This window comes from Anguilla anguilla, chromosome 1 (assembly GCF_013347855.1).
Source record: "Anguilla anguilla isolate fAngAng1 chromosome 1, fAngAng1.pri, whole genome shotgun sequence".
Classification (NCBI taxonomy): Eukaryota; Metazoa; Chordata; class Actinopteri; order Anguilliformes; family Anguillidae; genus Anguilla; species Anguilla anguilla.
In genome coordinates this window covers 677,634-692,500 of record NC_049201.1, presented here as the reverse complement: position 1 = coordinate 692,500, position 14,867 = coordinate 677,634, and the positions used below count along the sequence as shown (strand labels likewise).

At 48.9% G+C, this 14,867-nt stretch overlaps 1 protein-coding gene across 24 annotated transcripts in view; it reads right to left on the bottom strand.

The window, feature by feature from the left end:
• The window catches only part of tcea3 (transcription elongation factor A (SII), 3), a 19,991-nt gene extending 7,060 nt beyond the window's left edge, over positions 1-12,931 (bottom strand). The window contains exons 1-12 of one of the 24 annotated variants that reach the window (XM_035388088.1): positions 12,655-12,930; positions 10,453-10,515; positions 9,774-9,879; positions 9,312-9,427; positions 8,776-9,278; positions 7,777-7,887; positions 7,581-7,688; positions 6,328-6,423; positions 4,008-4,109; positions 2,807-2,866; positions 1,854-1,919; positions 103-171 (exon numbers count right to left, since the gene is read on the bottom strand). In XM_035388088.1, coding sequence (XP_035243979.1) covers positions 103-171; positions 1,854-1,919; positions 2,807-2,866; positions 4,008-4,109; positions 6,328-6,423; positions 7,581-7,688; positions 7,777-7,887; positions 8,776-9,278; positions 9,312-9,427; positions 9,774-9,879; positions 10,453-10,515; positions 12,655-12,723 — 1,469 coding nt within the window. In that variant the 5' untranslated portion in view covers positions 12,724-12,930. Of the gene's footprint in view, positions 1-102; positions 172-1,853; positions 1,920-2,806; positions 2,867-4,007; positions 4,110-6,327; positions 6,424-7,580; positions 7,689-7,776; positions 7,888-8,775; positions 9,428-9,773; positions 9,880-10,452; positions 10,516-12,654 lie in introns of all 24 variants that reach the window. The other 23 variants (XM_035388106.1, XM_035388079.1, XM_035388071.1 and 20 more) reach the window with 23 other exon arrangements.
• Between the last annotated feature and the right edge of the window lie 1,936 nt (positions 12,932-14,867).

The following is a 14,867-nucleotide window of genomic DNA, read 5'->3' as shown; positions in this document are numbered from 1 at the left end:
ACATCTTACAGCACAGGTACACTGACTCAGGTACATCTTACGGCACAGGTACACTGACTCAGGTACAGTTTACAGCACAGGTATACTGACTCAGCACCTTACCTCTCAGATTTTCCATCGCTGGAAAGCCTCTTCATAATATGGCCAGGCCTGGAGTCAGATGAGTCCTTTCTGCAAGAGCAAATACACAAGTCTTTACATTAGCACTGCACACGGCAGTACACACTTATCAGTGTACACACTCTCACACTGCACAGTGCAGTACACGCTTTCCAGTGTACACACTCTCGCACTGCACACTGCAGTACACACTTACCAGTGTACACACTCTCGCACTGCACACGGCAGTACACACTTTCCAGTGTACACACACTCGCACTGCACACTGCAGTACACACTTACCAGTGTACACACTCTCGCACTGCACACGGCAGTACACACTTTCCAGTGTACACACTCTCGCACTGCACACTGCAGTACACACTTACCAGTGTACACACTCTCGCACTGCACACGGCAGTACACACTTTCCAGTGTACACACTCTCGCACTGCACACTGCAGTACACGCTTTCCAGTGTACACACTCTCGCACTGCACACTGCAGTACACACTTACCAGTGTACACACTCTTTAGCGTTAGCGGGACTTGTATGTTAAGTGCATATAACAATACTGGACAAATAGCACAGGACAGAGGAACACAAACTGTGAACACCGAGGGCTCAATCCCTGCTTTTAGACTGAAGATCTTGGACAGATTCATGTACTTTCGGATGACCCCACCCACCCAATCCCTCCCCCCCACCACTCCCCCACCTACAATAACCCCTGCTGTGGAAGCCTACAGCAGCACTGTTTATACACCCCCCCTTATCACATGACCCAGTCAGCAGGATCACAGTCAAGAAGCTCCCCAGAAACCCAGCTCTGTGCGCTCAACAGAGCTGTGTGTTCAATTTTCCTGCTCCATTTCAATTTGACATCCGACATATAATTTGTCTTCTGAATACTTACGAAAGGTCATGACCAAATAAAGTACCGTAGCCATGGATGCACTGTACTCTAACATAGACCTAGAAGCTCCTGTTACCAACTAAAACCTCTTTAGAAAGGTTAAGAAAGAGAAAGGACAGAAACAATGTCAGACCTGACCATTAGGTTAGCCTTTTGAATCTTGATTGAATCAAAATGAATCAACAAGTTGGAATAATCTGCACGGTGAAATCACAAATGGTGAGCCAGATAATCCTGTAATACATACATCCACAGTTTTAAATCAAAAAAATCCATGCACAGAACTAACAGTATGTAATGAATGCAAATATGCCTTCATGAATCTGCCAATCTAATACACAACATACCTAGCAGCAAGTATTTACACCCAGCCTGTTCAAAAATCGCAGGCCTTGTTCTAGAGCCAGCCCCCAGCCCCCACTCGGCTCTGTTCGGCACTAAAAACGATTCCAGGCATCCCTCTCAATTCCGGCACGCCGCTTAACAGCCAGCCAATCAGAGCTTGCAAAAAGTGGTAGTCGAGGACGTTCCACTCGGCAACGGGGCCCTTTCCACGATCCTTTCGCCAGATCAGAGAAGATCCGTAGCGGCACTGCACCCGAAAGCACTCAAACACCCACACGAAGAAGGCTTACCGCTGCTCCCAAGCCTCATCCTGCAATCCCCCCCCCAAAGATTCATGAAACACCCAGATCTCCACATGCAGTGCAGGTCCTGACAGACTGACCAAATATTACATGCTAATATCTCACGCATATGGCACACGCATGCATGCATGCGTGCACACACACACACACACACACACACACACACATGCATACACACACAGCTGCAGACCTGTCTTTCTTCCCATCCTGAGAGGGTGGTTTAGGTAGTAATGCTCTGGAATCTGATGAGTCTTTTCTGGAAACAATAAGAGAAGTTCAATCTCTGAGAACAATTAGAATTTAGCTGACTCAACAGCTGCCAATTGAGCAATCAACCACAACCAGACCACACTAAACACACGCGCACACACACACACACATATGCACGCACGCACGCACGCACACACATACAAAAAGCAATTACCCAAAGTTCAACCTGAAAAATCAATGCGCTACAGAAAAACTGAAAATCCAAATACAGCTACTATCTCATTGGTCACTGGAGTGAGACTGCTCTCTTATTGGCCACTGCAGTGAGGCTGTTCTCTCATTGGCCACTGTAGCGAGGCTATACTCTCATTGGCCACTGCAGTGAAGCAGCTCTCTCATTGGTCACTGTAGCGAGGCTATACTCTCATTGGCCACTGTAGTGAGGCTGTTCTCTCATTGGCCACTGTAGTGCGTGAGGCTGTTCTCTCATTGGCCACTGTAGCGAGGCTATACTCTCATTGGCCACTGTAGTGAGGCTATACTCTCATTGGTCACTGTAGTGAGACTGCTCTCTCATTGGCCACTGCAGTGAGGCTGTTCTCTCATTGGCCACTGTAGCGAGGCTATACTCTCATTGGCCACTGCAGTGAAGCAGCTCTCTCACTGGTCACTGTAGCGAGGCTATACTCTCATTGGCCACTGTAGTGAGGCTGTTCTCTCATTGGCCACTGTAGTGCGTGAGGCTGTTCTCTCATTGGCCACTGTAGCGAGGCTATACTCTCATTGGCCACTGTAGTGAGGCTGCTCTCTCATTGGTCACTGCAGTGAGGCTGCTCTCTCATTGGTCACTGTAGTGAGGCTGCTCTCTCATTGGCCACTGCAGTGAGGCTATACTCTCATTGGTCACTGTAGCAAGGCAGTATCTCAGCTAACCTGTCCTTTTTGTTCTCCACAAACGGACGTTTTGCTGGTTTTCCATCTGTAGAGTTTTTTCTGAAAAAGAAAAATGATTTCAGCACTTCCAGGACCTTCAGTAGTACCACTAAGCACAAAGGACTCAGTGTGTCCTCATTTACACACACCACTCCCCAGTACCCCTGTGTGTGTCCCCATTTACACACACCACTCCCCAGTACCCCTGTGTGTGTGTCCCCATTTACACACACCACTCCCCAGTACCCCTGTGCGTGTCCCCATTTACACACACCACTCCCCAGTACCCCTGTGCGTGTCCCCATTTACACACACCACTCCCCAGTACCCCTGTGTGTGTGTCCCCATTTACACACACCACTCCCCAGTACCCCTGTGTGTGTGTCCCCATTTACACACACCACTCCCCAGTACCCCTGTGTGTGTGTCCCCATTTACACACACCACTCCCCAGTACCCCTGTGTGTGTCCCCATTTACACAAAACTGCAGCTTCAGCGCATATGCAGCCATAACTAAGGATCTCACTGAAACAGGACAATCAGGCAGGCAGACAGTAAGCCATGCAGCTGTTTCACACACACACACACACACAAACACACGCATACACACACACACAGATACACACACACACACACACACACACAGATACATACACACACGCATACACACAGATACATACACACACACACAGATGCGCACACACACACACACACAGATACATACACACACACACACACTCACTCACATACACACACACACTCACTCACATACACACACACACAGATACATACACACACACACACACACACACACACACAGACAGAAGTGAAGTGAAGTGTAAGGCACAGTGATGATCATGAATCCCAGAGCTCCATCCCCCCCCCCATCGTGTCCAGTCATGTGACTGCTGCTTCTGCGGGACAGCTCTGGAATTTTCCATCTCTGTGCAGAAACACAGGGAACGCCGTGGGCACCCTGAGATTCACCCAAACTAACAGCCGTCAGAATGAACACCATATCTGCGCACCACTGGCCAATGCTGAACACACGGTCATACTCTCCCTCTGAACAAGCGGCACAGAGCAGAGGATCACTCCACTGCTTAACATCAAAGCATTCCAAGGTAACATTATTACAACACACACAGTGATTGTTACATCAGCAGGCACAGTGACATCACAGAGCATGCCTGCCCTGACCTCTCCTTCTGCACCTCTGCTGCAGAATGCTTGTGAGGGGGAGGAGGATGAAGGTGTAGAGGAAGAGGAGGGAGAGGAGCATTTGGGTCTGGAGCCTCTTTCCTGTCGGAGAGACAAACATCCCGCTATCACACTGGGCTCTAACTGCTGGACTGCGAAGCAAACGAAACAAAGAAAAGCACTCAAATGTGCCAAAATAAAAAAGCTTTTACTCTCGCCCAGATCCACAAAAACAGGCAGGCCAACTGCAAGACCTCATCAGAGATCAGATAATGTTCTAATACAAGTTTATTACGAAATCAAAACTAGACACACATTTTATTCACTCACGCTCTCACACACACTGTTACGGCCAGCTCGCAGGGCCGCAACAACAGAGTCCAAAGTACCAAAAACAAGACAGAAACTGATCTAAAAACACAAACTCAGACATTTATTAAGCTAAAACACAAACTAAAACAAACAAAACTCAAAGTTCACAAAATAATGGGGCTTCACAAAAACCTACCAAACCACACAAAGAAACCCCAAAGAAGAATCTCCCCAGCCTCATACTGCAGGGCTTATATCGGGCCACAGGCAGGTGGAGGCAATCAAGCAATTAAGCAATTGGGTATTACCTCCACCTGCACTACTCAGGCAAGCAGAGGCTGGGGACGTAACACCCCCACCCATAAGACAAAAAAAGAAGAAAAACTATAAAGGTACATTGGTCCTTTTTTTCTTCTTTTTTTTATACAAACAAAAACTGCAAATGACCGAATGTCCAAGGAAGGTCTGCGCACGCACGCCGCAGGAAGGTCTGCACGCACGCCGCAGGAAGGTCTGCGCACGCACGCCGCAGGGACGTCTGCACGCACGCCGCAGGAAGGTCTGCGCACGCACGCCGCAGGAAGGTCTGCGCACGCACGCCGCAGGGACGTCTGCGCGCGTCGTCGCAGGAAGGTCTGCGCACGCACGCCGCAGGGAAGTCTGCACGCGTCGCTGCAGGAAGGTCTGCGCATGCACGCCGCAGGGAAGTCTGCGCGCGTCGCTGCAGGAAGGTCTGTGCACGCACGCCGCAGGGAAGTCTGCACGCGTCGCTGCAGGAAGGTCTGTGCACGCACGCCGCAGGGAAGTCTGCACGCGTCGTCGTCGCCGCAGGAAGGTCTGCGCACGCACGCCGCAGGGAGGTCTGAGTGTCCGTGGTGTCAGAAGCGGGATGGCAGATCCCGGACGAGCCCCCATTTTGTTACGGTCGGCTCGAAGGGTCGCAACAAACAAAGTCCAAATCACCAAAAACAAGACAGAAACTGATCTAAAAACACAAACTCAGACATTTATTAAATCTAAAACACAAAGTAAAACAAACAAAAACTCTCAAAGTTCACAAAATAATGGGGCTTCACAAAAACCTACCAAACGCAAATCACACAAAAGAAACCCCAAAGAAGAATCTTCCCAGCCTCATACTGCAGGGCTTATATTGGGCCACAGGCAGGTGGAGGCAATCAAGCAATTGGGTACTACCTCCACCTGCACTACTCAGGCAAGAAGAGGCTGGGGACGTAACACACACACGCACACACACTCAACCTTCAACCAATAACTTGTACATAAAAATTCACGATTAAAAAGCACGACGCTCACGCGGTTATGGTGCTCTGTTCCTGGCGTGTACAGACTCGTAGCAGGAAGAGCTCACTGTAGCAGGAAGAGCTCACTGCAGCTCAGCCGCAAGCGCAGGGAGATCTCAGAGAGACTGAATCAGCTCTCTGTCTGATCACACAACCGCCCAATGCCCAGGCCTGTCAGTCTGACAGCCATTCACTCGAACCTGTCTAAACCTGTCTAAACCGGTCTAACCCCTGACCTCCGATCACTCTCACCTGACTCTCACATTCCCTCATGCAGTTCTCACCTCACATCGCTGTGATATTCCAGCACACACACACAGTAAGGACGGTGTGCACTGAACTGCTTTCTCCACACTTATGACATCAGAAAAACATTCATGCTCACGAAAATTTTTACCAAGGTGGAGAAAAAGAAGTACTCATTTCTGTTGGATGCAGACTTTGTGTATCTACATGTACAGTAGCATTCAGTGCAGTTCTCTATGTGATGCTGTAGTGTCAGTGTACATCTTAAGAGAGGTTCTGACATGACCTCATAACCACATGCAGTGACATGACATCACAACAGACATGGTTATGTCACACATGCAGTGACATGACATCACAACAGACATGGTTATGTCACACATGCAGTGACATGACATCACAGCAGACATGGTTATGTCACACATGCAGTGACACCCATCACAGCTCGCTGCTCTGACCTCTCCTTCTTCAGTTCAGCTGATGACCGTTTGGGAGGGGGAGGAGGATGAAGAGGAAGAGGAGGGCAGAGAGTGTTGGGGGTGAGAGTCTCTTTCCTACAGGAGAAATAAAACACCTGGTGTGATGAAAGAGTGGGGGAGGATAGAGAATTTTGGGGTGCACATAGATAGTTGGGGAGGATAGGGAAAGTTGAGGTGCATATAGTTGGTAAATAGTAAATGGAATGCATTTATATAGCGCTTTTATTCAAAGTGCTTTACAATTGATGCCTCTCATTCACCAGAGCAGCTAGGGGTTAGGTGTCTGGCTCAGGGACACTTCGACACGCCCAGGGCGGGGGATCGAACCGGCAACCCTCAGACTGCCAGATAACCGCTCTTACCTCCTGAGCTGTCGCCCCTATGCCATCCCTAGTTGGGGTGAATAGAGAATTTTGGGGTGCATATAGAGGGTGGGGTGGATAGGGAAAGTTGGGGTGCATGTAGAGGGTGGGGGTGGATAGATAAGATAAGATAAGATATACTTTTATTGAACCCTGTGGGGTAATCTGTCCTCTGCATTTGACCCATCCTAGTTACTTAGGAGCAGTGGGCAGCCACAGTGCAGCGCCCGGGGACCAACTCCAGTTCTGAGGCCAGTGCGTTGGTCAAGGGCACCTGCAGGAGCGCACTTAACATGCATGTCTGAGTGTGGGAGGAAACCGGAGTACCCGGAGTAAACCCACGCAAACACGGGGAGAACATGCAAACTCCACGCAGAGAGGATCCGGTCGAACCCGGACCCGGATTCGATCCTAGAACCCCCTAACAACTATGCCACCGTGCCCGCCCGGATAGGGAAAGTTGGGGTGCATAATGAGGGTGGGGTCTTAGCACAAGGTGCTGCCTGCTCGTGAACAGAAGACTGCTCTGTGCCATACTGAACAGAAGCCTCTCATTCCTGAACCCCCCCCATTTAAACTCAGGAACATGCCACTGAACCCGGCGTCTTCATCGAAGAAGAAAAACACGCTGACTCCGCTCATGCAGCTACTCTGACATCACAACCCACTCCACTACACAGTGACATCACAACCCGCTCTATTACACAGTGACATCACAACCCGCTCCACTACACAGTGACATCACAACCCGCTCCACTACACAGTGACATCACAACCCGCTCTATTACACAGTGACATCACAACCCGCTCCACTACACAGAGTGACATCACAGCATGCTTTATGACACATGCACAGTGACATCACCCTACCCTGACACCTCCTTCTTCTGGTCAGCTGCCGGGCGCCTGGGAGGGGGAGGAGGATGAAGATGAAGAGGAAGAGGAGGGCAGAGAGCGTTCGGGTCAGGAGCCTCTTTCCTACATTGAAACAGACAGCCCAGAGCCTCAGGGCAGGAAGTGGACGGACGCGGAACACGGGAGCGCTGAGTGACAGACAGGCCCTCACCTCTCTCTCTCTCTCTTCTGCTCGCCCACGCATTTCTCTTTCCTGTGATCGCCAGAGAGCTTCCTCTGGGGCGCGGTGCTCAGTCTGGGGTCACCACACCACCTCTTGTGGCTTGCAAAACAAACGGGATCCATCTGACAAGAAGCGCCAGTACCACCCCGTCCAGTAAGCGCACACGCAGGTACACACACGCACGCGCGCACACACACACATGCACACACACACACCCACGCATGTATGCACAAACGCACACGCACACGCACACACACGCACGCACGCACACGCATGTATGCACAAACACACACGCGCACACACGCATGTATGCACAAACACACACGCACACGCATGTATGCACAAACACACACGCACACACAAACACACACACGTACGCACGCACGCACATGCACACGGACACACACACACACACACACGCACACGCACGCACGCACGCACGCACATGCACACGGACACACGCATGCACGCACGCACGCACATGCACACGGACACACACACGCGCACGCACGCACACACGCACATGCACGCACACACACACACACGCACACGGACACGCACAGTGCTCTCCGTCAGTGTTAAAGCTGACAGCGATGTCACATACTTCAATAGTAAAACACAGATTTACACACTACTCACACCTTACTCACAGATTTACACACAACTCACACCTTACTCACAGACTTACACACTACTCACACCTTACTCAGAGATTTACACACTACTCACACCTTACTCACAGATTTACACACTACTCACACCTTACTCACAGACTTACACACTACTCACACCTTACTCACAGATTTACACACTACTCACACCTTACTCACAGACTTACACACTACTCACACCTTACTCAGAGATTTACACACTACTCACGCCTTATTCCACACCGTACTGTTGCTGTACACAGACCTTATATGTGACAGTGATGTATTTATGAGTGTAGGGTGTGTCCTTCAGCACATGCCCCACTGTGGTTCCTACCTGGTCTCTTTCTCCGCAAAACTTTTGTTGGGAGCTCTCTCCTTCTCTGGTGCGGTTTTGGCAGAAGCTCTGTCCTTCTCTAGCGTGGTTTTGGCAGAAGCTCTGTCCTTCTCTAGCGTGGTTTTGGCGGAAGCTCTGTCCTTCTCTGACACGGTTTTGGCGGGAGCTCTGTCCTTCTCTGACACGGTTTTGGCGGGAGCTCTCTCCTTCTCTGACGCGGTTTTGGCGGAAGCTCTGTCCTTCTCTAGAGTTGTTTTGGGGGGAGCTCTCTCCTTCTCTAGCGTGGTTTTGGCGGGAGCTCTGTCCTTCTCTAGAGTTGTTTTGGGGGGAGCCCTCTCCTTCTCTAGCGTGGTTTTGGCGGGAGCTCTCTCTTTCTCTAGAGTTGTTTTGGGGGGAGCCCTCTCCTTCTCTAGAGTTGTTTTGGGGGGAGCCCTCTCCTTCTCTAGAGTTGTTTTGGGGGGAGCCCTCTCCTTCTCTGGTGCGGTTTTGGCGGGAGCCCTCTCCTTCTCTGGCGTGGTTTTGGCGGGAGCTCTCTCCTTCTCTGGCGTGGTTTTGGCGGGTGTGCAGTCATTCCTCTGGGGCAGCGGACTGCTGGACTCGGTCCCATTTTTCCTCTCATGCAGTTTCTCCTCCTTCTGAGACTGGGCAGATTCTGGGGAGAGAAAAGGGGGGGAGGGGACGGGGGGGCGATGAGAGTGTGGAGCACAGGACCACACAGCTCGTTACAACACGGCTCTTTAAGACATCAACCTACATTCACTACATTTCCCAATCCCAAAGGTAGAGTCATTTCAGAAATAAGCATTCAGGAACTACATGCATTCCCTCTTGAATAACTGAAATTGAGTCGCCAGGACATCTTGTGCTTCCACACATCACGTGGCTCAGGACTGAGGGGACTGACTGACTGAAGCACCATGTTTCCCACTTTTACTCTGAGAGATCGTGAGCAAACCAGGCAGGCGGGGGTCTGAGCGGCCAGGAGCGGCGGGTTTTACCCAGAAGCCTTTTCCAGTTCTTGATGAGGATCTTGGCGAGGCTGACAGCTTGCTCGTCCGTGCAGTGCTTCCGAATCCCGTTAACGGACATGCCGATCCGAGTGTCCTGGGGGGGGGGGGGGGGGGGGGGGGGCAGAGAGGGAGCAGGGGCGTGGATGTGGGGGTACGGCTAAAGCAGGGGTGCTTGTGAAATAGTGCAGAGTCCCATTCCACTGCTAGGACAGCAGCCACCAGCAGGACCCCAGGACAGCGTCAGACTGTACCGCAGGCGGGAACAGCAACACTGCTGCTCCCTCCTCAACTCCCACCTGCAACCTGCACACACCTCACAGGCATGTCTGAACTGGACTCACTACCGACATTTCGACAGAAGGTACAGCAAGGTCTCGAACTGCAAGCTCGTAAGTGCAAAAAATACATTCCTAATGAATGAAGACAAGGTCATTAGAACCAATTAAATCAGCACGTTACAGTTTCCAGGAGGAAGTTTCCAGCTCTGGACTGGGTAAGCATGTCAGGAGATATTTGTCTTTTTTCAAATGTTTGCTGCACTTATTAGTAGATGTTTGTCATGTGTTTGTCAGAAGATTTTTGCATTTGTCAGATGTTTGTTGTGTGTATTTGTCAAAAGAAATCTGCTGTGCCCATCAGTAAATATTAGCATTGAGTCATACAGTACCTGCAGCAGCTTCAGAGTCATGTTAAAACCCTTTAGTTCCCTCAGCAGGTCCAGAGCACCGTCCTGCACAGACACACACACACGCACACACACACAAACACACACACAGAAGCGCACACACAAACACAGAAACAGAACTTTAGTTCCATATTTGGAAAGTGAGATCAGTTTGTTACAAACAGGTATCATTTACCACTGTTTCCAGGTTTTACATACAAACAAGTCTTTAAAAACATTTCTAATTCTGCTACATTACAGATATCATATATTTGGTTTCCTCATCTTCTGTGTCACCATATATTTTGTTTCCTCATTTTCTGCGTCACATTAAAATTAGCCTACTCAGGGCGATTTCTCTGCGCGAAAAAACCCTGCAGCTGCATAGTCAAACTCAGACTGTGAGTGGCGGGCGCGCCTGCGCACTGCTGGTCTTCCTTTCCTGTCTGTAGGCCATAGGCACGCGGCAGGATTTGGCCCGTGTTCTCCGCGCGCATGTCACGGATAATAATTCCCCTAACACCCTTATCATCATAATCTTATCCTGTAGCCGCCGTCATTTATTGCAATGCTACTCACTCACTTCTGACGGTATAATAACGCGCTTTAATAAATAAAAAATCGGCTGTTAGCGCTTCTGTATCGTACATAACATTGTATTTGTTTATCTACTTATTTGTAAACGTTTGTTATTAAACTATACACACGCACCCTGTGTACCCTGCGGTCCCAGACGTAGGTCATTTATCACTACCCTGTTTTAATTTCTACAAAAATTAGCTGGGACCAGAGCGTTCCAATACCGGGCACCCTACCTCTGGAATTCTCTTCCAACGTCAGTTAGGAATGCGCGTTCTGTTCATATTTTTAAAACAAGCCCGAAGACACGTTTTTTCCCCTCTCTCCTACGACTCACCATGACTGGTTCTATCCATCGCTCTCAAATGAGTGTTTTTAGTATAGTTGATGTTTTTTGTTGTATTTTTGTTATTATCTTTACGTCGTTGGCCTTTGGCTGCATTTTTTTAATCTTTCCACTTTGTTTTAATTGTACAGTGTGTTGAGATGCATGTTAAACGCACTTTAAATAAATTATGACTTGTGTGCCGCCCGGTGCAACGTTCAGGATGCTAAAGAAGACCTGAATGTCCGACGGCCAGAACTGGCGAGACGGCAATTAGGCCGAAGTCCATGAACTTGCAGTTTATTGCCCGCTCCACAGTAGGGCCGTGCACTGGCGGCCGGGCGCGGCACGGAGCGGCGGGGAGCGCCCTGCTCCAGTACTCTCACACACACCGCTATGGGGAAGCTTTCTCCTGGGTCTCCAGGTAATTAGACAGACATGAAGGGTCCGACTGGTACATCGATGATCTTGTGCATATTCAAATACAATATGATTTTAAAATTGCATAAAGTAGCCATGCTTATTCTGTAAATGTCGTCATCAAAAATACCCACACTTCACCAGACGGTACAAGAACATCCATACACTGCCATGCTTATAGTTATTTTATCATATCTGTGAGTCACAATATTTAATCGGGTCATATGATAGCAGCCCCGTAAACTGTAGTGCTGGAGTACACGGATTTAATGGCATGGATAAACGTAAAGCTAGTTTCTTTCGATAAACGTTGTGCACTTTTGATAACACCACCGAAACAACTATTTTGCGATAAGAATACAAACAGCAACTGGCGTGCACTCCCACGACCTTGCTGCTGTTTACACTGCAATCGTTGTAGGGAAAAACAGAGATCACTACTGATATGGCCAGAGTTCGCCTCCACAACTATGCCTGGACCAGAAGACTATATCTGCAGCGTGACGGAATAATTAAGATAAGCTTAATACTCCACTGCGAGGAAAGTTTGTGGTCGCGAGCAAGCTTTCTTTTCGGACTGAACAGCCGCTCGTAAAACACCTGTTCAGCATTTGCTGTACACACAAATGCATTCGTGGAACTTGACAGTCGAACTGTTTCAATGTTAAACAACGTAATTTTAGAAGTACTACAATAACGAAACGAATTGTAACGACAGTAATCTACAAAACGGCAGCAGAGCACCTTGGAACATTTTCTATCGAGAACCTGAAGTTACCGCTCGGTCAGCCACGTCAAAATTCACCCAAATAAATACACACACATATACACACAAACACACGCGGCGCATGGTGGTGGCGTACTCATGTCAAACTTCTCACCATGTTATTTCTAGACACCATTTTGTCTAGCTTTTTTGCAATGCGAACCAGGTCTTCTTCTCGCGTCATGGTGGTTTCTGTGGCATGAATTCACCGTCCCGCACTACAGATATAAAGCGAGTAAAGTTAATTCATAAAAATACTGCGAAATGTTTGAAGTTTTGTTCCCACTCCGGAGTTTGCGTGTCCGTCCGGGTCCTACGGTCGCGCGCCCAAGGGGGCGTTTCTTCAGCTGCCACAGTCTAGGCGAACGCTCGGATCCCTGCCGCCATCTGGTCAAAATACCCAACACATGGCGCTACCTAAATATAGACTGCGCTCAGGACTGAACTATAACCTGGTCTAAATGCAAAGGAATATAAGTATTGTTGGTGTATGCCTCTGTACGTTACGCTTTACAAAGTTGTCCATAAAAAACCCTTTATATGGTTATATTTGGCGCAGACGCGCGGGACTGTCAGTCGCTGAGCCATTCCAAGACACACTTGTCGCGCACGGTGTGGTGCAAGACGGCATCGGGCGCCTCGTGCAGGACCTCCCTATAACCAGTACACAACGAAGTGAGTTTGGGTGTTTAAAAGCCATTATGAGCGCGTGTACTGCCGCGTATGCGCTCAGACTGTGTGCGCGTGTTTCACTGGCTGTTCACTGCACTCTGTACAGCACTTTAAAACTGGGTCAATAGTTCATATTTTGTCATAGAGGGCGCTGTTTCATTATTATTATTATTTTACAAATTAATTTGTTAGCTTGAAATTGGTTGATTCGCTGAATCATTGCATTTAGCCACTGGTCTGGCTGTTTGCTGTTGGCCTTATGCTAAGCCTGGGACAGAAGAGAGCCAGTTGTTTCGACAGATCTATTTTTGTTCATCTAAAGTGCGGCTAATGGCTCCAAAGAGTAATGTGATAACCATGATGCGCAGTTGTATTATTTTCGGCGTGTTGTTGTATTGATTGATTGATTGATTGATTTGGTAGGCACCCTTAACCAGGTGCACTCACAGTAACTCGCACTCCGCGAAATCATTGCACAAACGCTCCACCTCGCCAGCCAATCAGATGGCTGCAGTGTGCCTGCGCCAGCTGCGTCAAACAGGCCGTCCGGCAGCGCAGTCCTGCGCAGCTCAGCCAGCGGATTGCTGAGTTTGGAATCTTTCATTAGTTCAGCCTATCTTAAATATGTGAGTAAATGTATGTAAAAGCAAACCACTTAAGAGTAATTTAATAAATATCCCAGAACATTTTGTGACATTACACCAGCTTTAAAACTATTAAAAACCTGACATGATCATAAAAATGTGTTAGCTGTGATGTCTTGCAAGTCAGTGGTTTTAGTCCCCTTGGTTAATTATAAATATATAAACATTAAGTAAATGAATAAATACTAAATAAGTTGCTTAGTTTGACACGTATGTATAGGCCTGTCTCCAGGACCGTCACCCTGTTTTTCCTAAGTTTGTTTACTGAGTGATGTCATCACAAAGCCAGAAAATAAACACCTAAATCACCATGACAGCAAGAATATGGAAATACAGTTATCCAATCAGCTTTGAGCAGGGTCACAGGCTCTCACCCCGATTTCAGAACCACTTTCTACTGCTTCCAGCAGGGGGCATGAGTGAGCTGCCAAAACTCCTGGAGCAGAAACTCAGGGGAAATTCAGCACACTTAAAAAATGACACAGACTGGAGCTGTGATATTTAGGTTATTCCTGCTAATGCCAACCTGAGAATAATATAGTCAAATCGCTTCATTTTTTAAAGAATATGCTAGTGTGCTAAAAGCAATAATGTGTATGTGTAATATTTTCCCCTCCCTCCCCCTCCTTCCTGAGTACAGTACACAGATACAGTTACAGTGTGCTGCACTGACAAACACATCAATCACTTTTATCACTTTGGACTGGAGCAGTGGATGGGGGAGGGTTCAGGGTGGGGGGGCGGGGGAGCAGGGTTCAGGGGGAAGGGGTGGGAGGGGCAGGGTTCAGGGGGAAGGGGTGGGGGGGGCAGGGTTCAGGGGGAAGGGATGGGTGGGAGGCAGCTGAAGAGCAGGGGGCAGAAGGGCCAGGAGGGGGGGGGGGGGGCAGATCTGTGAGGTTATTTCTGATTTGTACTGGCTGTAAAAATCTATTTTGGTCACTTTGTTCTGCCCCTGTCCCTCAGTGACAGCCGGGCATGTTGGTGCAAAGCATCCCTACAGGGAGCAGGAGGG